This window comes from Camellia sinensis, chromosome 7 (assembly GCF_055761805.1).
Source record: "Camellia sinensis isolate YWXY chromosome 7, ASM5576180v1, whole genome shotgun sequence".
Classification (NCBI taxonomy): Eukaryota; Viridiplantae; Streptophyta; class Magnoliopsida; order Ericales; family Theaceae; genus Camellia; species Camellia sinensis.
The window spans coordinates 26,223,159-26,247,372 of NC_138967.1; the positions used below are offsets into that span (position 1 = coordinate 26,223,159).

Genomic DNA, 24,214 nt, shown 5'->3' on the forward strand with positions numbered 1-24,214 from the left:
TGAGTGTTTCAAAATCTCATACAAAATTATTTTTAAAATCAAAACCTCTGTGTGGGATTGTAAAATAAAAGTTAGATTGAAACTAACCAATGGAGAAAAAAAAATTGTATTGATTGTAGGAGTTCTCACTAAAAATTCATTTTATATAAGTGAAACAATTCACTCTTTTTTTTTCGATATGGAATTGTAAAATAAAAGTTAAATAGAAACAACCCAATGAGGATTTTCCTAATTATTTAAAATTAAGAAAATTCAATAATCTATATCACTGAAGCATAAGATTCACTTTATATAAATGAAACAATTCACTTTTTTCTTCTTTTTTTTTTTTTTTTTTTTTTTCTGATATGCGATTGTAAAATAAAAGGTAAATGGAAGCTACCCAAGGTGAATTTTTTTAATTGTTTAAAATTAAGAAAATTCAGTAATTTTAAAATGAGGGTTTGGAGCTTCTAAAAGGTTTCTCCCTCAAAACCCCCTTTATAAGATTCACTTTATATAAATAAAACAACTCACTTTTTCTTTCTTTTCCTGATATAGGATTGTAACACTTTATATGAATAAAACAACTTACTTTTTCTTTTTTTTCTCGATGTGGGATTGTAATTGTTTTAAAATTAAATATTATAAGAGTTTCAACATCTCATGCAAAATTATTTTTAAAATCAAAACGTCTATGTGGGATTGTAAAATAAAAATTAAATGGATGCTAACCAATAATTAAGAAAATCAAAGATATTGATCTTATGGCTTCTCATTAAAAATCTTCATTTGTTTATATAAATGGGAGCATAAGATTCATTTTATGTAAGTGAAATAATTCACTTTTTCTTTCTTTTCCCAATGGAGGATTGTAAAATAAAAAAGTAAACGTGAATTTTCTTAATTTTTTAAAATTAAGAAATTTCAATAATTTTAGAATAAGGGTTTGGAGTTTCTAGAAGGATTCTGCCTAAAACCCTCAATTTCCTTATATAATATATAGATAGATAGTGAACAAACTTTGCTTTTTCTTCTTCTCCCAATGTGGGATTATCAAATAAATTATAAAGTAATTAGAGTTTTATTTTTATATGGTTAACTAGAAATTAGACAATGAAATTTTCTTTAATTGTTTAAAATTAATAAAATCAATATAAGAAATCGCGATTTTAAATCGGTGAATCGGTCAAACCCAAAATGTTTCAACCTAATCGGTTATGTCAAATGACCAATCAACTTATACAAAATTTAATTAATTAAAACTTTTAAATATTATTTTAATTTTAAAATTTAAACTGTCTTGAATTGAAGTATACACAATACTACACTATTAAGATTCTCTTTAGATAAGTGAAACAACTCTTTTTTTTTCTTCTTTTTCCGATGTGTGATTATAAATAAAATTTAACAATTATTTGGATGGAAAGTTTATTTCTAATCAAGCAATCTCAGTCTTCCAATCTTTAATCAGATCAATCTTTAGTTTATTTCGAATCAAACAAATTTAATCAATATATTTTGATAAAACTGCTAAAATCACGGTTAAACTAACAAATCAATCAAATCAAAGATGATTTAGCCTAACTGGCTAGGTCATAATTAATTAATTAAAACTTTTAAAATTTAAACTATATTGAATTGAAACATGCACAATACTACAATATTAAATGGGATGGGAGTATAAGATTCACTTTATGAGTAAAATAACTCATTTTTTTTGTTCTTTTTTCAATGTGGGATTATCAAATAAAAGCTAACCAATGGAGATTTTTTTAATTGTTTAAAATTAAAAAAATCAAGAAAATTAATATGAAATATTGAAACTCTCACAAGGCTACTCACTAAATGGGATGGAAGTATAAGATTCCCTTTATATGAGTAAAATAACTGTCTTTTTTTTTTCTTCTTTTCCAGATATGAGATTATCAAATAAAAGTTAGCCAAATGAGATTTTCTTAATTATTTGAAATTAAGAAAATCAAGAAAATTAATATGAGATATTGAAACTCTCACAAGACTCCACACTAAAAACACCATTTTCCTTATATGGTATATAGATAGATGAGCATACATATTATATTATAAAACTAAGGTAAATTACGCTTTGCACCTCTGCACTTTGCACCAAATCTCACTTCAGCCTCTATACATGAAATCATGACAGTTAACCCGCTCCACTTCTACTCAAATCCCACTTTGGTCCCTATATATGAAATTGCGACAGTCAACCCTCTGTACTTTTGGTAAAATCTTACTATAGTCTCTACACAAGTACCAATGTCCCCTTTCTATTACTCAATTATTTAAATCTTTAATATAATTTAATCATGTGATAAGAATGTCACTACGATATGAGGGTAAGAAAGGAAAATCATTTACATTTTTCACTAATACACACTTTATCCCAAAATTTACATCAAAATATGATTGTATTAGGCTAAAACCAAACACAAATTGTGACCAATTAAGAAAATAAACTATGGTTTTTCATAAATTGGAATCACGAAATTATATTTTGTATGATAACACAGTCTTCTGTCTATTCATGTTTCTTTCTTTTTGATTTCTTTGTCATATTTTTATTTTTTTTATTTCAAAAACTCTACATTATTACCTTTTCGTCTCAATTTTTGCCATATTAATGTGCTTATCATGTAAGACAGAGTGTATTAGTGGGAAACACGGATGATTTTTCTCTCTTACCCTCATTTTGTAATCACATTTTTTGTCACATGACTAGAATTTGTTAAAAGATTTAAAAATGAAGTAATAGAATATGGATATTGACACTTGTGTAGGGACCAAAATGAGATTTGAGTAAAAGTGCAGGGGATTGATTATCACAATTTCATGTGTAAGGACCAATGTGGGAGTGGACCAGAAATGCAAAGGGTTGACTGTCATAATTTCATATGTAAAGGCCAAAGTGAGATTCGGTACAAAGTACAAGGGTGCAAAATGTGATTTACCCATAAAACTATAAAAATAAAAATAAAAATAAAAGCGTGCATATCATGGTAGGAAATTAGGAATCTATCAAACTTGCACATAATGTTATAAAACTAGACTAAAAACAAACACAATGTGTTCTGTAATTATAAAATAAATTCAAATTATTAATTCTTAACAGTATGCATGCTGCACATAAGATTGAAACTGTACTATTTAATTAAATAAATATGAATTTCTAATCATGCAATTCATGTTGTTGAAACAGTTTTGATTTTGGGAAAACAAAAAGCTAGTTTTTTTTCTTTTTCTTTTCTTTTCTTATTACTAGTAGAAGCCAAAACAGTGTAATCTACTAGTAGGGAAAATTAATCTATTATGTCAAATGAATCTATTTGTCTATTCCATGAGAAATATAGTATCTGTTTTAAGATTGTTATACAAGATGTATAATTAGATTAAAATAATAATCAGATTCATATATGATTTGAAAGATGAACTTCACAATGGCAATGGATCGAAGTTACCGTGAGGGTGTTTATCACGCAAGACAAAATAGATAATTCGGAAGTAAACGGAGTGTTTGTTTATATATTGTTTTCTGGATATTTGGAAGTGAAAACATAAGAACTATATCTCCAACTATTTATAAGTATTTTGATAACCTTTGCCAAGAGTCATCATGATGTATGGGAATAGATACAATGCTATGAAGCATTGTGTCTCTTTGTGTTTAAATTCAAACACCAAAATACTTCCAGATTATTCTACATCTTGCGGGAAGGTTTATTGATCACCAAATGAAGATTATGATATGGTGTGAGAGGGCTCACCATATTATGGTGTGATCACCACTCATATCTTCATCTCCCACTTGATCACATTATAATATTGGTGATAAAACTTGAGTTGGGCATGTTAACCTTGGTACCAAAATTTTGCCTCATGCCAACTTTCATCTATGAAATTACCTCATAGATCGACGTCTGATTGTGACTTGGCCATACGTGCGCACGTTTTTGTCACCAATCTAACCGCACCTGTACGAATATGTTCTCCCACTGTCAACACATTCCAGATGACTTCAATTCACTACATAACAAGTGAACGTCATCAATTTTTAGTGATGGGTTCATAGTCCATACCCAATCACCATTGACGACTTCAGCCATACACATTTTTCATGTGTCGACCTGCACTGAAATTATTGTTAAGTACTTCCTATAAGACCCATTCCTGAAGGTTTTCCTTAACACACCTTATCAATGACTTTTTGTTGATCAAGTAGACAATATCATCTAGTTAGCACGTTGCATATTATGGACTTTACATCTCATGCTAACTATGATATCTGTACCTTGTCAGTTCCCCTATCTTGTTACCTGACCAAACACATGTTTCCATGCAAGATAGAGTCGCAAAACATCGGTTATCTAGGCGTCCCCAGAGTCATCAGACTATGCTATTATATAATTAGTTAAACCACCTAATTAGGTATTTTTCAATCCCATATTAGCTATATGTTCTCTGAATTTTTCCAGAGACAACCCTTTGGTCATAAGGTTAGCCACCATCTCTTCTGAGGGTATATAGTTGACTTTAATTTCACCTCTCTCCACTATGTCCTGAATATAGTGGTAACTAACATCAATATGTTTTCCTTTAGAGCTATTTGCTCCACTTTTTATTAATGAGATGGCAGACTGATTGTCACAAAACATACTAACCGGTCTGACAGGTATACCTAATTGTAAACTGTCAACAAATCGTTTTATCCAGACCGCATTACTAACGACTGTGCTGCAAGCTATGTATTCAACTTCCATAGTATACTTTGCAACACAACTCTATTTCTTACTTAACCAAGAAACTGTTGTTCCACCAAACAAGAACACATGACCACTAGTAGATTTTCTATCATCTACATCTCCTGCAAAATCCGCGTCATTGTATCCTTTTATATCTAGATCGCATAAACCAAAACATAACTCCAAGTTTTTAGTGCCTTTTAAATATCTGAATATTCTTTTGACTGCTTGCCAATGTTTCTTACCTGGATTGGATTGAAACCGACTTACCAATCCGACTGCATGACAGATGTCAGGTCTAGTGCTTGTCATGGCATACATTAGGCTGCCTACTACCTGAGCATATGGAACATTTCTCATTTCCTCAATGTCAGACTTAGTTTACGGACTCATACTTTTACTAAGACTTTGTTCCTTGCAAACAGGCAAACTTAAAGAATTACAGTTATCCATATTAAATCTTTTGAGCACCTTGTCTAGATATTTCTCTTGATCTAGATATAATGATTTTGAATTTCTATCTCTTGAAATTCTAATTCCTAGAACATAGGTTGCAAGACCCATGTCTTTCATTTCAAATCTAGATGCTAAGAAAGTTTTGGCTTTTATAATCATATCTGGACAATTTCCTACTAACAATATGTCATCCACGTATAAAGATAATATTGCTAACTTGTCATCATTTTTCCAGATATAAACACAGTGATCTAATGGACTTACAACATAGCCCATTTCTAAACTGGCTTGGTTGAATTCAAGTACCGTTGTCTTGAAGATTGTTTAAGTCCATATAGAGATTTCTTCAACTTGTAGACTTTATCCTCGTTACCTTGGTTTTGGAAACCATCAGGTTGCATCATATAAATTTCCTCTTTTAATTCTCCATTGAGAAAAGCTGTTTTAACATCTAATTGATGCAATTCCAAATCCATCTTGGCGACTACCGTCATTAGAATTCTTATTGAGGCAAATTTTGCAACAGGAGAATATGTATCTACGAAGTCTACTCCAGGTTGTTGAGTGAAACCCTTGGCTACTAACCTGGCCTTGTATTTCTTCAAACTTCCATCTATTTTGAATTTCTTTCTAAGAACCCATTTGCAACCAATGGCTTTTCTTCCATTTGGGAGATCAGTTAATTCCCAAACATCATTTTTCTTGATCGAGTCAAGTTCTTCATTCATTGCCTTAAGCCATTGTGTAGCATCATTTGCTACTCATTGTTTCATTATAACTAGTAGGATCATGTACTAAGTTATTAAGTTCTTCAACTTGAAAAACATAATGATCTTTCAAAACCGTAGATGGACGTCTTGTTCTCTTACTCTGACTCCCACTTATCTCAAAATTCGAAGCAGGGAAAACAACGTCATGTAATTTGTGTTTGCTCCCACTAGGAGATGGTTCAGGGAGAATATGTGGATTGTGTGACAAAGTAGGAAGAGAAGAATCCTGAGATACGTCAGAGAGCAATTCAATTTGTTCAATAGGAGTAACAAGATCAGTGGATTCAAGAAAAATAACATCTTGACTTTCTATCAATCCACATTCGGGATGGTAAAAACGATAACCACTCCCATTTTCGATATAACCAATAAACTTACATTCCCAAGTTTTGCTTCCCAATTTATTCCTTAAAGGTTTGGGAATAAATACATGTGCCTTACATCCCCAAACTTTGAGATTTTGAACATTAGGTTTAGTTCCGTGCCAGCATTCGTAAGGAGGAAGAGGTTTGGCTTTTGTTTCGACTCTATTTAATATGTACGCAACGGTGGACAAGGCTTCCCCCAAAAAATGAATAGGAAGATCAGCATGAGCCATTATAGACCTTGTCATTTTCATGAGAGTACGATTTCGTCTTTCTGCGACCCCATTTTGTTGTGGTGTATATGGCATTGTAAACAAATGTTTTATGCTATTTGCCTTATAGAAAAAATCCATAGCTTCATATTCGCCACCTCTATCATTATTCAAGTGTTTAATGGACCGACCAAGTTGCTTTTCTACCTCTAATTTATATTCCTTAAACTTTTCAAGTGCTTCTGATTTGTGTTTAAGAAGGTAGATATGTCCATATCTTAAATAATCATCAGTGAAAGTAATAAAGTATTCCATGCCTCGATGCGTTTTAGTTCTTAAAGGCCCACAAATGTCCGAATGAATTATTTCAAGTAATTCCGATGATTTCCAATGTTTAAAAAATGGTTTGCTGGTCATTTTACCTTTGATACATGGTTCACATATATCAAAATCATCAGAACATACTTTAGGCAATAAGCTATATCTAAACATTCGAGACATTTTATTTTTATTAATGTGACCTAACCTTAAATGCCACAAATAAGAACTATTATTAGTAGAAACATGCAAATAATCAGAAATACATACTTTGAATTCATGTTATAGAACAAAAAATGATAGAACTACTTATGCTGGAGATTACAACTTGACAAACAAAAATATATAACAGATATATACTGAAATAAAACTGTAGTAGGAAGCAAATTGAAACCTGTGTGATACCACAATCTCCTTAAAACGGATTCGTCGCCTCAACGTAGGTGCTGAAGGTATACCGGCGTCTATCTCCCAAGATACGACAGTTAGAACCAACTAAGTTAGAAACACCTTCTGTATAGTTCTGGCGAACTGATAATGACAGCACTCTCTTACACAAGAAGAATATAATATGAGCAGACTAACTATATAACTTGAGAGCAAAAAATTTTGTGTTCAAACCATAGATAATGGTCTCTTTTTATGCACAAAGGTGGAAAGAGGAGAAGCCTTCCAATAACAAATGCAGAATTCATTTATGCAAAACTGCCCAACCAATGTAGGAATAAATCCTGCAACAAATGTAGAATTCATTTATGCAAAACTGTCCAACCAATGCAGGAATAAATCCTACAAAAACTGATGGAGTAAGTGTATGACTTACACACTCTATATACACATGTGTGTATATCTAAAACAATAGCCACCAATCTGACTTAGCCCAAAAAGATTAGGTTGGTGGGCTACCAACCTAGTCCAGCCCAAACCAAATCCATTCCCTCAAGCTTGAAGCTCAAGATTAAGCCTAAGTCCTAAGATCCACGGACTCCGGACCCAGCCTGGTTTGGGCGGGTGGAGTGCGCACACGTGTGGCATTGTTTGCATAACCAACTTGGACCATAGTCTTGGCCCAAGCCCATCATTGAAACATCCATAACTCCCTTCCTTCGAAAAATTTGGATGCCCCAAAGAAGTCATGCCCTTATCAAAAACTTGAGATTTAAATACCCATCAATACTTTCCTCTACAATCAATGTGGGATAGGTGGTTATACACCATTCCAAATACCTCATTCCTGAGGCCAACTTTTTGAGACAATTTCTCATTCAATTCTTAATGATTTTTTGTCATTCTTTTTGTGGTGTAAAGATTTTGATACAAAAAATCTCGACCCACTTGATCCTTCCTCAACCGGTGGTTGGGACCCACTTTAATTTCACATTAAAGTCCCCATAAAACCATTTTTTTCAACAATTAGTACCTGCAACTTGGATCGAGTTCGTAAATTGAAGAGTGCGATGACAAGGTTAACTGCTAGGGTTCAAAAGGTATTATATTAGTACTTTCTATCATAGCTTCCGAGTTTTTAATTATCAAAATCCCTTTTTTCCCCATTACATGGTCATTTTTGCATTTTCTTACTTAGTAATGATGTCTCTTTTTAGGCTTTGATGTCCTAAATTTTGTGATTTTCCATAATAATTGAGCTTATAAGTCAATTTAACTGTAGCTAGGAATGTATAATTCTTAACTTGAGAATGTGATTTTAGACCTTTATGCTCACAAGTATTTCTGCCTGTAGGTGATAAACGAACTTGAACAACTACTAGATGATGATGCTAACATGGCTAACCTTTACTTGTCAAGAAAATTGGCTGGTGCATTTGTTGGAAAAATTTAGAAGTGAATGGAAATGGACTCCATTTGAATGAAATGATGTAACCCTTCTTGATATCTTTTCATATAAAAAGGTGTGGCCCTAGAGTCATGACCTTTATGAATGGTCACAAATAATTCTATAAATATTATCCCCATTGCGTTCATTTGTTAAGGAGTTTCAAGATTCATACATTATGTCTAGTCAAGTATATAAAAGAGATTGCATGATACATTGGTTCGCTATACACACAGAAAGTTGTGCAATTTCTATGCATGGTGATTATGGTATCCTAGAGGCAAGACACCTATCAATCGTAAGCATCAGAGGCGAGGGTGAATTTCTGTCTTAAAGACATAATGTTTAGATACTGGTCTCGGTCACAAACTGTTCTAACTTTTATAGGACTTTTGTAAGATATTTCTTGTATTTTATTTTATTATTTACTTGCATTAAATTGATTTTTCAAAAATATTTTCCTACAGTTTTAAGACAGAAATTCTATCTATAGTGATACAGATTAATTCTTTTCGGTTAAATTAATTTTTTGCAAATTTGGTTTTCTATAAGATTTGTTTCATGCTTTCGATAAAACTCCAGTTTTGTTACTGTCTCTTTTCTCTTATAATAGAATCCATAAACGTTGGTGGCTTTTACCCGACGCTCTGTTTCAGTGGAATTCTGTTTTATATATATTCTATTTCTAATACATAATTTTATTTGATATGTTTTAGGTATGCTTTTTTAGATAGAATTTGCTTCCCATTTAATAGAAATTGGTTAATCTGTTTCTTTGACAAATTTCGTTTACTATTTTCAATTCTGCTTAATATAGAAGTTTTATTCCGTATATTATCAGTTTTGTAATGACCCAGAATTATTATTTTTTTAAATAGCCAATGCATAATTTAATTGAGCAAATTTTCGAATTTGATTGTTGTGTAAATTCTGTGTGAAAATAATTCGGTTTTGTATTTTTTAAAAATAGTTCCTAATCTCAGCAAATTATGAAATTTTTATATGTTGTTCCTGTATGAGTCTAGCACGCTGGATAAAAATTTTAGAATTTAATGATGAGTATTTATTTTATGAAAATTCACGGACTAATAGGTGTTCAGTTTAATTTATAGCAGAATTTGAAATTTGAGTTTTGGGTGTTTGGACCATGATTTGAGATAAATTTGTTGGATCTATTTTGGTACATAATGGGACCGTGTTTGACTTATGGGTGAGACCCATGATTTAGATTTAATTTAATTTGAGTTTGTTTAATGACTCATATTTAACTGTTTGGTCCTTTTTAATTATGTGATGGGTAATAACCACATTGGGAATTCTTATTATTTATTATATAGCATTATAATAAATATTTGATAGTTGATTTTATGGTGTGTACCATATGGTGAAAAATTATATATTTTATAAGGAATGAAAATGTGTATATTTTGTAGTGAGCAAAATATTATCTTTTGTGGTGTACAAAAATGTTATATTTTGTGATGAAAAAAATTATATCATTTTATAATTTATATTATCAAATTTTGAGGTATTATTACAAAAGTTATATTTTTCTTTTGGGGAAACCAATTTTGGAAAAACAAACCCACTTGGGGTTGTCCCCCACCTCTCTCTCTCCATTGTCCCATCTTTCTTTTCCCTACCTTTTCTTTCATTTGCTTTGTTTGAATTGGCAAAAAGCTCATATATCTCTCTCTCTCTCTCTCTCTCTCTCCATTGATGCTTAATCTTTGAGCTTGAAATGGGAGTCTTTAGAGTGAGATTTTGTAAAGTGTTGTACATGAAAGTCAGAGAGCTCGTCGTGATCTTCGCAATGGCAATCTCAGATCCATGATCGGGTGATGTTTGTATTTTCGGATTAGTTTTTCTTCATATTTGAGGTATGGACTTTCTTCATATTTTTACATTAAAACTATGTTAGGGTTATTTTGAGAAAATATATCATTATAAAAGGTATTGCATATATTTTTTTTTTCAGATTTTTGTTAGGTAATTTTTGGAAGAATGATTATGTTGGAATGTTAAGAAAAGTGGTATTTTGAGGTTGATTTGGGAAGGCCTATGTTGAAATTTTGTTACTAAAAATCTAAAAAATTAAGTTTAGTAGTTGTATTGATTGTATTTACATCATATTATGATTAGATGATTTATTTTGAGAAATATTAAGTTGAAATATTTTTTTATCTTTGATTTGTAATTTATTTTTGAGAAAAATAAATTTATGTTGATGAATATTGAGTAAATGCTTAAGTTGGGATTATAGAGTTGTTTTGGGATTAAAAACTCAAAGAGTGTTATATTCATGATATTTTATAAAAGATGATATGTTAATGATTAAGTCGTGTTTATTTTTATGAAAATAAAAATGTGAAATGTGGACTTTCAAACTCATAACCTCGAGAATGTTACTATTGGGTATATTTCATAATTTTTGAGGTAAATAGTAATTTTAGAAAAAGTTGTAAAATTGTTATTGGTAGAGAATTTGGTAAAATATTACCTCTTTAAATAGCTTGGCATGAAAAATAGTTATGTTGAAATATAGTTATGTTTGAGGGATGAGGCATGCGAAGTTAGGTTTGGTATTATTAATTTGAAAATTTTAGAATATAATAAACTTACTAATTTAGTGGATTAAATTAGTTTTGGTTAAAATGTTATATCCGTTGTGGTTAAAAGTATGTTATTAAGATTATACCATAACTTTTGACATAGGATGAAAATGGTAGCATTTAACAAGTAGAGATTTCTTTTGAGTTATATATATGTTTTTGCAAGATCTAGATGATTTTTGAAATCATCTTTTGATTTGTTTTGAAAATTGATTGTTGATTCAAGAAGATGAGAGATTTTTTTTTTTAAAGTGAGTTTACTTTCTTGTTCCTTTTAAAATAGAAATTGAGGGTTTTGAACTATGTGGATTGAACAGAGATGCTTTTGGTGAGAAAACCTAAAAATTGGGGGTTTTTAAGAAAGATGTTGACAATCTTTATAGATATTGTTATATTTATTTTGTGTGCCAAAGTAAATGATATTTGAAAAATTATTTATTTGTTTGCATATAAATGATGGTTTTTATGAAATATGAGAATTGTTGAAGTTTTGGAAATTGTTGTTTAAAAATGTTGATATAGTCTTGAAGTGACTAAATGGTTGAGATTACCTAAGTGTGGGAATTTTGTCGTCCCATGGGTGAATTGGAATAAAAGTATTTATATTCATCTGGAGAAATTATATTGAAATGAGAAATGAGAGTTTTGATCACAATGAGAATATTGTGTGGAAACATTGAAAGTGGAAGAAATATTGCATTGTATTATTAATCATTGCATTGGCATATCAATTCATTTGATAATGATGAGCTTTGAAATTTGATTTGAAAACTTTGCATTGAGAAAAGAATGTTGGGAAATAAGTTTTCATGAAATGATTTGGAGTAAATACGATGGTAAGTCTTAAAAGGTGGTGTAGATGATAGGTGTCGAGCCTTCTAGCTAATGCTGGTAAAATGACAGATTACAGGTGCCGAGCCTTCCAGTTAAGATTGGTAAAAATGAAAAATTTGTAGTACTTGTATAGTCTACTTGTAGACTCCAGCCTAGGGATTACCTGAGTCGTATTTACCATCTTGGAATTTTATTAAAATTGTTGGATTAATGTGTTTTCAAAATGGCATTGCACGTAAGATTTTCAAAAGATGAGAAAAATATTTTGAGCATGACATGACATATCCATACATCTCATAAGACCGCATAAAATGGATTTTATGAATTGTTTAATTATTTGATTCAATTGATAATGAGATAATTGAATAAATTGAAAAGGATGTCCTGTTGCTATTGAAACATGTTTATTTATTTAAGTCAACTTGTTGTGGTTAATTAAATAAATTGGATTTAAGAGATTATGTAATAAAATCATATGGTTTTGACATAATATGATTTCACGTATATGTATAAGTATTTTGGTACCCGTATATCTTCTAATGTTTTAATATGAGATTGCTTGGTGAGCTAGTGGTTGCTTACCCCCTACCTATACACGTGTACAGGGAATACTTTTCGGATTTGAAGACCAAATAATGGTTTTTACCATTTCATAAGTGTAACGTAGTGATGGATAGTATTACTTCATTTGTTGTTTGGCTGAGTGCTATTTTTTTTTTTTTTTGTACAGAGTAGTGTCCTCTCTTTTATTGTAAGCCTCAGGACATTTCTTTTATTTGTACGTAAATGTTATTGTTGCATAACGAGAGGGAATATGTATATTTAATTATTCATCATTTCATCCAAGGATTAAATGTTATTTGTAAATGGACTTAATAAATGAATATTGGTAAGGATTAAATGTTATTTGTAAATGGACTTAATAAATGAATATTGGTAAGGTTATCCGAGTAATAAAATACGGGGTGTTACAAGTTTGTTTGTGATTAAATAGATTTCTATTTACCTGGGTTATGTCTGATTTGTTACAAACAATGGATTCTGATTTTGATTACAATGTTCCAAGTTAAGTTTGCACAAAATTCTATTATGTTTAAATCCAATGTCTGGTAGAATTCGTATATTTTTCTTGGGTAAAGTTTATTCGTTAGAAAATTTTAATGTGTAATTTGTTATACAGATTTCCAATTTTTATTTATATTGTATCTGTTATTTGTTTAAGGACATATCGATTTTATTTAAATTCAATGTCCATTTGTGTAATACATTTAGTATGTATATGTGGCCTATGCTTTATAGACTTGCCTCTGACAAAAGCTTTTCCCTTGTACAGGAATGTTAGTTTTGTAAGATCAATCTATAATGTGTTAGAGTTGGTTTGCTAGTCAAAAGTTTTCTTATTTGACGTGGCTGTAGAAGAAAGTTGCACCAACCATTAAAAAAAATTATTTAAAAAATGCTGCAATAGGAGTGAAAGTAGTGAATTTGACGTTTTCTATTTTTCTTCTATTCTGCTTCTGTTGTTTTAATAGATTTTTGAGTTTTATGTTTTCACAGATGTGGGTGTATTTTCAGTTAAGTTTCTGGTAGATGTTTCCTATCTGTATGTATATATATATAACTGTACATATATATTACTAGTTTTTGGATTGTGTTTTTTTAATACAAACTAGAAGTCAGTGCACAAAAATAATTATGTACACAATAAATTGTTGATGACTATTATTGATGTGGTTTTACATAGGTGTATCAATTAATTTAGAATGAGTTTTTATAACATCATGTTGCCATGAAATTTTTTATGGAGAAATTTTCTGATGATTTAATTTCAGTGCTATGTTTGGGATTTAAATAGGGGTTTTAAAAGTTTGTGAATGAAAAACCTAAGTGTTTCATGATTCAGGCTAGATTAATAGCAGCAATTCCCAAATAATTAAAACTAATAATCTAAATCAACAGGCACATACGAAAGTGATTTAGGTTGTTGCTTCAAAATAAATAAATCGACACAAACGATTTTTACGTGAAAAAACCACAATTGAACCTCCAATTATGATTAAAAAACCATAGGCGAAAAGCCACAAATCAATCCACTATGAAAGAAAGAAAGAATACAAATTTACCAAAACAAATTACCCAAACGCAATCATTTTGTCTTCAACAATGTGTATCTCTTTCACCACAGCCTTCGTCTTAGAATTGATCAGCTTGATGTTGAATCCACAACATCCATGTCGAACCAACAACTGCGCACAACTTCGAACTCCTTCGAATTCTCCACGCATGAATCTTTGGATTCCACCAAAGAAGAAGAACACTCTTGAAGTTGAACAATAAAACTCTTTGATGTATGCATGTCAAACCATGAGTTTAATCCTCAATCAAACACTAAAGAAAACTAATAAAATAGCCCCCAGAAGTAAACCCTAGAACCCACAAAGAAACTTTGGAAGCCGTACCCTGGATTCAGAGCAAACTATAGCTTTCTAGTAGCTAGACACGCGATCTCCGCTAGAGCGCAGGACTTCCATTCGAACAGGGACACTAATACGCGTGTTCCAAACTAAGGCCCATGCTCGAGCGTAAAATCACACCTCACAGTATTTTTGCAGACGAGCCAAAGTACTGAGAAGGTGAAAACTTCGCTCGAGCACAACTTTTCCCGCTTTAGCGGGAAGACCAAAACAACAAGGAAAGAACAACTTGAAGAACACAAGCTTGTTCGCGGAATTGGCAATAAGTAGGGACCTAACAATCTCCCCCTTTGTCAATTTCCAGACAAAACTTTCCTAACACTTTTTTCCTCACAAACACACGCACTAGACACACTAACAACACAATAAAACCAAACTGCAAAAAAACACAATTGCCAATTTGATTGAGAAATACTTAAAAACATTGTAAACAATCCTCTTATGGAAAAAAAAAAACCATATAAACCAAAATTGTGGAACAATTGTAACGACCCCAATATGCGTATCAGAAATTATCTTTATTTAATTATGGGTTAATGTGCTTTAATTTGATAATATCTATTGAATTGAGGAATTATCTGTTGAGTTACGACTTTAAAACTGAAATTGCCGACCTTCATGGATTCAGAAACCAAAATTGAGTACATAGATATGCTAATGGAAATTTTTAAAGCCATTTGGGAAAGTTAATTGAAAATTTATGCTATTTGATTCGTTAAGGTATGTTTGGGTGGTTAACTTTGCACTGCAAATTGAAGGTCTTAGAGGCTTTAGAAAGCATAATGTAAGACATAATTATGATCAGCATAATTTTTAGAATCATCTATGATGTTTAATTAAAATTTGATTTCGTCTGATTCGTTAAGTTGTGTTTGGATGGCCTATATAGATATACATGACTTATTATATACATGGAGCTCAATCTTTATCCTTTTAAGAGGCAAAAACATGTAGAGAAAAGGGAGAAAGAAGGAAAGAAGAAATCAAGCCAGAAGCTTGGAGATTAAAGGAATTTGAGAGAATAACCCAAGGGTTGACTTGAAGTAAGTGTAAATTCTTCTCTAATTGGTTGAAATCAAGTCTTGATATGAAGCTTTAGCATTCATTAAAATTAGGGTTTTGAGTTATGATCTTGGTTGAAAAAATCTCATGAAAATGAACATATAAGCCTTACATTTTCTTGATTTATAAATTGATTCCTTATTTGGAGTTTAATTTGAGTTAGATTATAGAATTGTTAAGTAGCCTTGAGCCTTTGCAGGATTTGAATTCATGAATCTTTATATATATATATATAGATAGATATATGTATTATTGTATTGTGAAAGGATGGAAATGAAGGAAATATGAAGATTAGGATTTTACATATTAAATTAAAAGAAGTTTGATCTCATTGGGCTTGAATTTCATGGTTTTTATAATAATATATGGTGTTTTAGACATGAAATTGCTTGAAGTAAAGCCTTGAAATGCCTTTGGAAGCTTGAAATTGTGGAGTTTTCGGACTGCTCAAGCAGAACTCAGAACTGCACGTGCGGGACCCATGGCCGCACGTGCGGGATGCTTCGCCGCACGTGCGAGGCTCACAGTCGCACGTGCGGGAAAACAAGGGAGTCAAATTGGGGCATTCTATAAAAAAGGCACGTGTGGGCGGCACGTGCGGTGGGGACTTCCGTACGTGCGGCTAATGGGAAGTAATCATGTCAACTTCTTTTTCCCTGTTTGACCCTCCGAAACTGTTGATGTGTACTTGTGATCTTTCTAAAATGCTTAGAACTAATTGAGAATGTACGAACCAGACACAAAACAAGACAATAGAAAGTGAATAACTTATATATTATGTGTATGTGCCTTGTGTAGGCCACGTGCCAGAGGGAACCGCTGCTCGTCCACATCACTGTGAGTAATAATAATGTAATGACATATATATATATATATATATATTTCTGTATTTCTGTTTATGAATTTTGTACCTTGACTGTACTTTGCACGTTCAAGATTATGGTTTATGCATTATGATAGTGAATGGCATAATTGGGATAAATGGTGCTATAATCCATGTATTTTTGCTGATGAGTATAGTATTGTGCAGATAGGTTCATTATGTTTATTAGGATACATAACTGTTATGACAACTTGGAATTATGTCTTACGTGAATAAATGGGTTACAAGACCGATAATAAGATATGATGGGCCTAAGGCCGTTTCATTATACTATGACATGATATGAACTTTTCAGTCTTTAAGACTCATGAGTTATGGGTATGAAACAAAGTGTTATACGGAACTAAGTACTACAATGGGAGTCACCTCTAGGGTCCGTACGAGTCACCTCTTGGGTCCATACATACATGCATTGGACCCAAGGAGAGGTGGAGACATGTCGATATTCCATCTACTCCATGATAAGATACAGTAATACGATAAGATATGTTGGGCCTGAGGCCGTTTTGCATGATGTTGGGCCCGAGACCATTTTGCATGATGTTGGGCCCGAGGTCGTTTTGCATTATGTTAGGCCCGAGGCCGTTTTGCATTTTGTTGGGCTCGAGGCTGTTTTGTATTGCGTTAGGCCCGTGGCTGTTTTGTCATACGTTGGGCCTTAGGTCGTTCCATCTCATGTGAGCCCGAGGCCGTTTTGGAATATGACGAGGGAGACATGTAACGTTAGATAAATATTCTCTAAGACATATACTTATTCACATGAATCTCTTTACATTATTATTATTCACTGAGCCCTGCTCACTTCATTTTGTTTATATATGTTTATGTAGGTGAACAGCTTAGGGGACAGCCCTAGGTCAGCTTCAGGAGCCCTTTTTGGTTGGTCTGTTGTGTTAAGCCTCCACAATTGAAGCTTCTTTTCTGGTTCTTTCAATGTTATATCTTTTGTCATGATTTTTGGTGGCTTTTGTTAAACCCTTGATTAATATGAAATTTTTAGTTGCGAACTCGTTGTATATACCTACATGACTTGAACTTGTATATGTATATATGCATAAAGTGTGTAATGTTTAAGATCCTGGCATTTAAGCACTGCTCAATGGACATTCTGCTCTTATCTTTGGTATCTGCTTCCGCTTAAGGCCCCGTATTTGAATAGTTATTATTTGAAATTTTGTTTTGAGGCCTAAGAACAGGCCAGTCGTGGACCAGACTTTTAGGGGCGAGTTTGGGTCGTGACAACATTATAAGTTGAATATATAGAAATAAGCACCATAGCCAAATATGTATAGATCCAATCTATCTATTCCAAAATTTCAACATATCAGCATATAGAGATAAGCACCATAGCCAAATATGTATAGATCCTATCTATCTATTCCAAATTCCAACGTATCAACATATATATCTATTCCAAAATTCCAACATATCCCAATAAACCCAAATATATACTCCCCCTTTTTGTTTGGGAGACAAGCAAAAAAAAAAAAAAAAAGAATAAGAAGAAGAAACAAGGAAAGAAACTATGCAAAGAGAAATGTACTATCCAAGTAAACAAAAAACATGCATCACGGAGCCGACAGAGGTGGAGCCTGCGGCATCTGTAGCAGGGGCAAAATCTGAGCAAGATGTTAGGAAGCCTGATTAATCGATTGCTCAATGCGGCCAATAGATTCCTCAAAGGCAGTGAGCTGTGCGTTTGAAGAGGTCTCCAAGTCGGTGAAATGGGCATCAAAGATGTCCGTCCGACTCTCCAACCGGTCAAAACGGGACACCATCGCATGCTCAAGCTAACGCAATTAGCCTTTGATAGAATGAGCCGAAGGAGGTTACTCCCCCTCACCTGCAGCAGTAGCATCAAACTCTGCCTCCTCGACCAGAGGATCATCACCTGTAACAGAACCACCCACCCTAGAAGGACCCCCTCAAACATGAGATGACTCTGGGAAACGGTATTTTTGGTGAAAGACTTGACAGTAAAGGCAAACTCATCGTCTGGGACTTCTAATTTAGGCAAGAGACGGTTGAGGAGACAGTCATACGGCAACCTTAAAGATTTTCTCTCAAACGTTGCTACCATTTTTTGGAGAATGAGGGTGGCAAGGTCTATAGAAAGATGGCGATCAATGCAAAAAAGAACAAAGCCTTGGTCCTAATTGATTTCAGAACTATGGGTGGTGACGATGATATTGGCACAGATGATTAGGTTGAGCAAAGGGAACCGAGGAAAGAGCTCATTTTGCTTGATCAAGGCTCCCTTAATCCAAGTACGGGGTGTACCGCACAAAGCAGTGGCCACCTTATTGAAATCACAAGTGGGACAAAAGGGGAAGGGATAATGAATCGGAAAGACATCTATGCCTAATAACTCACGGATAAGATCGGAGGTAATAGTAATGGACTTAGACCGAACCCATGTTTGAAACGAGGGACCAATATCATCAATTCCTTCGATATTACAGTAAAACTCCCATACCTAGACAAAATATTTTGACAACCAGAAATAGAGAGAACTAAATCACTCCCTAACAGATCAAACAAAGGTTGAATGGGGATGGACTCAAAAGTGTTTGGTTGGACATTCCGCTCTAAGTGAACAGTCCTGGAGATGTACGATTCCCTAAATGACTTGGTGTTTTCGACAGAAGAAAACCGGTCAGGGGTTTATATGTAGGGCAGTTGGCTGTAGACTTACGGCTTTTAGAAGTGGACATGGCTAAACCCTAGGGCGACAAAGACAAACACCACCCTCCCAAACCAAAATAGAAACAAAACCATTAGATACACAAAAAAAAAATATTAGTAAACAAAAAAAACATATGCAACACTAGAAATCCAAATAGAAATACCCAAGCCATTGGTTGCCAAAAGAGAATATATTATGAGCAACACTAGAAATCTAGTACCAGTGAGACACAAACCAATAAAACAGACACAAAAATGATATCAAATGCAGACTAAAATTGCAAAACCACACCCATGAGAAACTCAATGCTACAACAAGCAAATGCCAAACAAAACACAAAAATAAGTAAAATGAAATGCACAAACGTAGAAAGAACAAAACATTTATAGTGAAAAAGTCACCATTCCCAAACCCTAATGCAGACGAAGAGAGATAGACCAAAATAAAAGAAAAAAAAATACGAAGAAAAAAAAAACAAACCTGAGAGGATGAGGATGCACTAATGAAGGGGTGAAGACAAGAACTCACGAGCCAAACCACAGCGCCAGTGGCAAGAGAGAAATCGCCAATGGAGCTCTAGGAAAGAGGAGACGAATTTGGGGAAAAAATTGGACTGAAAGGTCGAGGGCTTGGTTTTTAAAGCAAGGCAGTATGCTCGAACGAGACTTTTGATGCTCAAGCAGGAGAATTTACGCACGTGGCTACGCTAGAGCCAAGATTCATGCGCTCGAGCGCAAAAAATAACCTTGTAGAAGTTTGTTGACTTTACAAAAGTGCTGGAATAGTGAAATTGGTGCTTGAGCACTAAAGTGGACGCTCAAGCGAGGAGGAACCAACAATAAAGAGAAAATGCACCCTTCTAAGCAGATAAAAACAGCTCTACCTGTCAAGTGAGACCTAAAACACAAGGAGGTGAGCACAATGGTAAGAATGTAACATTAAAATGAGATAATCCACAAACCATGAGACATGCAAACTAGCAATTTTGACGATATGAAGCACAATAACATGAGCCAATTAAGTAAACATCGATTAATGAGCATAGGCTACATGAGAATACACAAACTCAAAGACAATCAGGAGAGCTCACATAATGAATTTGTGTGTATGCAATCCTTGAGAGGACCTTGAGAGGCCACAGAGCTAAAGTTAATCCTCGTAGTGATCGAATAGCTTGACCTCTGGCAAGAGTAACTAAACATTACAGAGAAAAGTCAAACCACTAGAAATCAAGGGGTATTTGTTGAGTAAACGCAGAGGCTCCCCCTCAAGCAGTGAGTCCTTTTTTTTTTTCATTTGATTTCTAACTTTTCTTGCTAGTGGGCACTCAACAGTGGCTTACACGCTCAAGATGATGGAAACCAAACCAAAAAAGCATGGAAACACTAAGGAAGGCCCGGTTGGTGCCTTTGAGGTAGCTTTTTCCTAATGCCCGGACTTTAAAGAACTGAGGAAGGAACCGTGGAAGTGAAAAATGATGGTAGATGGTTAAGAGACCCAACATTACCCATGATATGCCAGTATAGGTCAATTCCTTTGATTAGTTCATAAAAGACATTGTTAGAGGTCCATAGAAAACTTTGATCACTTGTGTGGAAATCCCTGCAACAGTTTATCTCAAAGATGTATACAGAATGAGATCATGAAGTCAATGAGCATGAGCATGAGCATTTAGAATGAGCTATGAAAAATGAATAATGAAATCTTGCAAGCAGCATGAGAGGTGTTCATATGAGTCGAAATGCAAAGAAGACAAGTATCAATGACAATGAGATTATATCATCCAAGAACACAAAAAGCCATTCACTCTCACTCACTCAAGTAACAGGTCACACCCTAGAGACTGAGCATTACACCCAAGGTCTTTCTAAGGAACTCAAACCTAAGAAGATCAAGGGGCTTTGTAAAAATATCAATTTTTTGATGCTCAGCGGGTATATGTTCAAGAACTACAAGGCCTTCTTCAACTAACTCTTGAATGAAATGGTGACGAATGTCAATATGTTTAGTGCAAGAGTGTTGGACTGGATTTTTAAAGATATTAATGGCACTTGTATTATCACAGAAAAGGGTGAGAGTGTTCTGTTCAATACCATAATCATGAAGCATTTGCTTTATCCACAACATTTGTGCACAATAACTCCCTACAACAATGTACTCAGCTTCGATGATCGAAAGAGAGATGGCATGTTGCTTTTTGCTATGATAGGCAACCAAATTATTCTCAAGGTAAAAACACCCTCTAGATGTGCTCTTACGATCATCAGCACACTCTGCCCAATCGGCATCAATGTACTCAGCCTCGACGGTCGAAAGAGAGATGGCATGTTGCTTTTTGCTATGATAGGTAACCAAATTATTCTCTAGGTAAAAACACCCTCCAGATGTGCTCTTACGATCATTAGCACACCCTGCCCAATCGGCAACAAAAAAACCAGTGATTTCGTATGTATTGTTGGTAGAAAACCAAAACCCATACCCCAATGTCCCATTAACATACTTAATGATGCGTTTGACTCCAAGAAGATGAGACTCTTTAGGATAGTCTTGGTAACGGGCACAAACACCTACACTAAATGCAATGTCAGGAAGATTGGCTGTGAGGTACAAAAGACACCCTATCATACTCCTATAAAGCGTAGGCTCAACATCAGTACTAGAAGAGTCTTTGGAAAGGTGAAGGCTAGTGCTCATGGGTGTGCATGCATGTTTGGAAAACTTTAAACCAAACTTAGACACAAGGTTTTTGGCATACTTGGTCTGAGAGACAAACATACCCGAAGGAGACTGTTTAATTTGAAGACCCAAGAAGTAAGACAACTCCCCCATCATGCTCATTTCAAACTCATGTGTCATGCAATCTGAGAAATATTTCATAAGAGAATCAGAAGTGGATCCAAACACAATATCATCAACATAAATCTGAGCAACAAGTATATGAGACTTAGTATGTTTCACAAATAAGGTCTTGTCTACACTACTCCCTTGAAACTCTTTATCAAGAAGAAATGTAGTAAGTCTATCATACCAAGCTCGAGGGGCTTATTTCAACCCATACAACGCCTTGTCTAACTTGTAGACATGGTGTAGACATTTTGGGTCCTCAAACCCTTTTGGTTACTCAACATAAGCCTCTTCTTTCAAGTATCGATTCAGAAAGGCACTTTTCACATCCATTTGAAACAATTTGAACCCTAGAAAGCATGCAACACCGAGTAAAATCGGAATAGATTCGAGACGTGCAACAGGGGAAAATGTCTTATCATAGTTAACACCCTCTACTTGTGTATAGCCTTGAGAAACCAACCTAGCTTTATTTCTAACCACAGTACCTTTCTCATCAAATTTATTTTCAAAGATTCACTTGGTACCTATGACATTCATGTCTCTAGGTCTGGGAACAAAAGTCCAAACTTTGTTGTGTTCAAATTGACCTAATTCATCATGCATTGCATTAACCCAACTATCATCTTGTAAGGCCTCTTTTACATTCTTAGGTTCAATTAACGAAACATGGCACATGTGAGTTACCTCTTCCCGAACTTGTTTTCGAGTTTTAATTCAGTCTGAAACACTGCCAATTACTTGTTGAACCGGATGGTTCAGTTTTACCCTTGTTGTTGGTTTTAACCGTGGATTATCAGTGACAGAAGCATCAGAAGTGATGTCTCTTTGTGCACTCTTTGAACTCAGACTTACCATTGAAGCTAGTGCTGGCTCACCTTGTTGAACTTGACCTGGGGCTGCTCCTTGACTTTGTGGTTCAGTATCCAAGATTGGAGACTCACCAATTTCTTTCTCATGTATCACTAGAGTAGGAGAACATGTGTCATCTCTAACCACATTGATTGATTCCATTAGAGATAAAGTACATAGATTATAGACAAGAAAAGCTCTACTAATGGTTGAATACCCTAGAAAATACCTTCATCGCTTCGAGAGTCAAATTTTCCCAAAGGCTTTCTATCTTTAAAAATGTAATATTTACACCCAAAAGTTTGAAAGTATTTTACATTAGGTTTAAACCCTTTCCATAATTCATATGGAGTTTGTAAAGTGTTGGGCCTTAAATACACATGATTCACTACATAAACCGCAGTATTTAAGGCTTTAGCCCAGAACTTTGGAGGAACTTTCTTGCTAAGGAGCATGACCCTAGCCATCTCTTGAACAACCCTGTTTTTTCTCTCAACAAATCCATTTTGTTGCGGGGTAATAAGTGCAGAAAACTCATGCTTAATGCCATGCATATCACAAAAATCCGAAAATGAACTATTTTCAAATTCACGACCATAATCAGTTTGGATTTTTATGATACGCCTAATAGACACACCCTGTTCATTTTGGATTCTAAGGACTAAGGCTTGGAAAGCATCTAACGTATCAGATTTTTCTCTTAAAAAATTAATATATGAAAAATGAATGTAATCATCAACAGTTAAAGAAATGTATCTTTTACCTCCAATGCTTTTAGTGCAAGTGGGTTCCATAAGATCCGTATGAGCCAATTCAAGAGGACGTTTGGTTGTGAAGTTGTTCATCTTTTTACGAGGGGCACGAGTTTGCTTCCCAAGTTAACATGGTCCACGCACATGATTCACATTCTTACCCATTTTGGGTACTCCTTTAACAAGCTCTTTGTTTGCTATCTTGGTTAAGTCCTTGAAATTCATGTGACCTAATCTTTGATGCCACAAGTCAAGATTACTTATGATAGACGAGTGACAAGTAAGATCATTAGTGGTAACAATCCCATAGTAATTATCAGGTGTGCGAACCCCATGCATGACAGTATTTCCCTTCTTATCCAAAACTTCACATTTATTTTTTGAAAATAATACTTCATGATGGGAGTCACACATTTGACTAATGCTCAAAAGATTCTCTTTAAGGCCATCAACAAGTAAGACATTTTCGAGCTTAGGACGACCAGCCACACTTATAGAGCCCTTACCAATGACTCTAGAAG

At 33.9% G+C, this 24,214-nt stretch overlaps 1 protein-coding gene across 1 annotated transcript in view; it reads left to right on the top strand.

Annotated features, from left to right (window-relative positions):
• Window positions 1-24,214, top strand: part of LOC114314554 (magnesium transporter MRS2-I-like) — a 162,785-nt gene that overhangs the window by 49,152 nt on the left and 89,419 nt on the right. Inside the window, exons 4-5 of the mRNA XM_082880543.1 lie at window positions 8,278-8,347; window positions 8,602-8,677. Coding sequence (XP_082736669.1) covers window positions 8,278-8,347; window positions 8,602-8,677 — 146 coding nt within the window. The remainder of the gene's footprint in view (window positions 1-8,277; window positions 8,348-8,601; window positions 8,678-24,214) is intronic.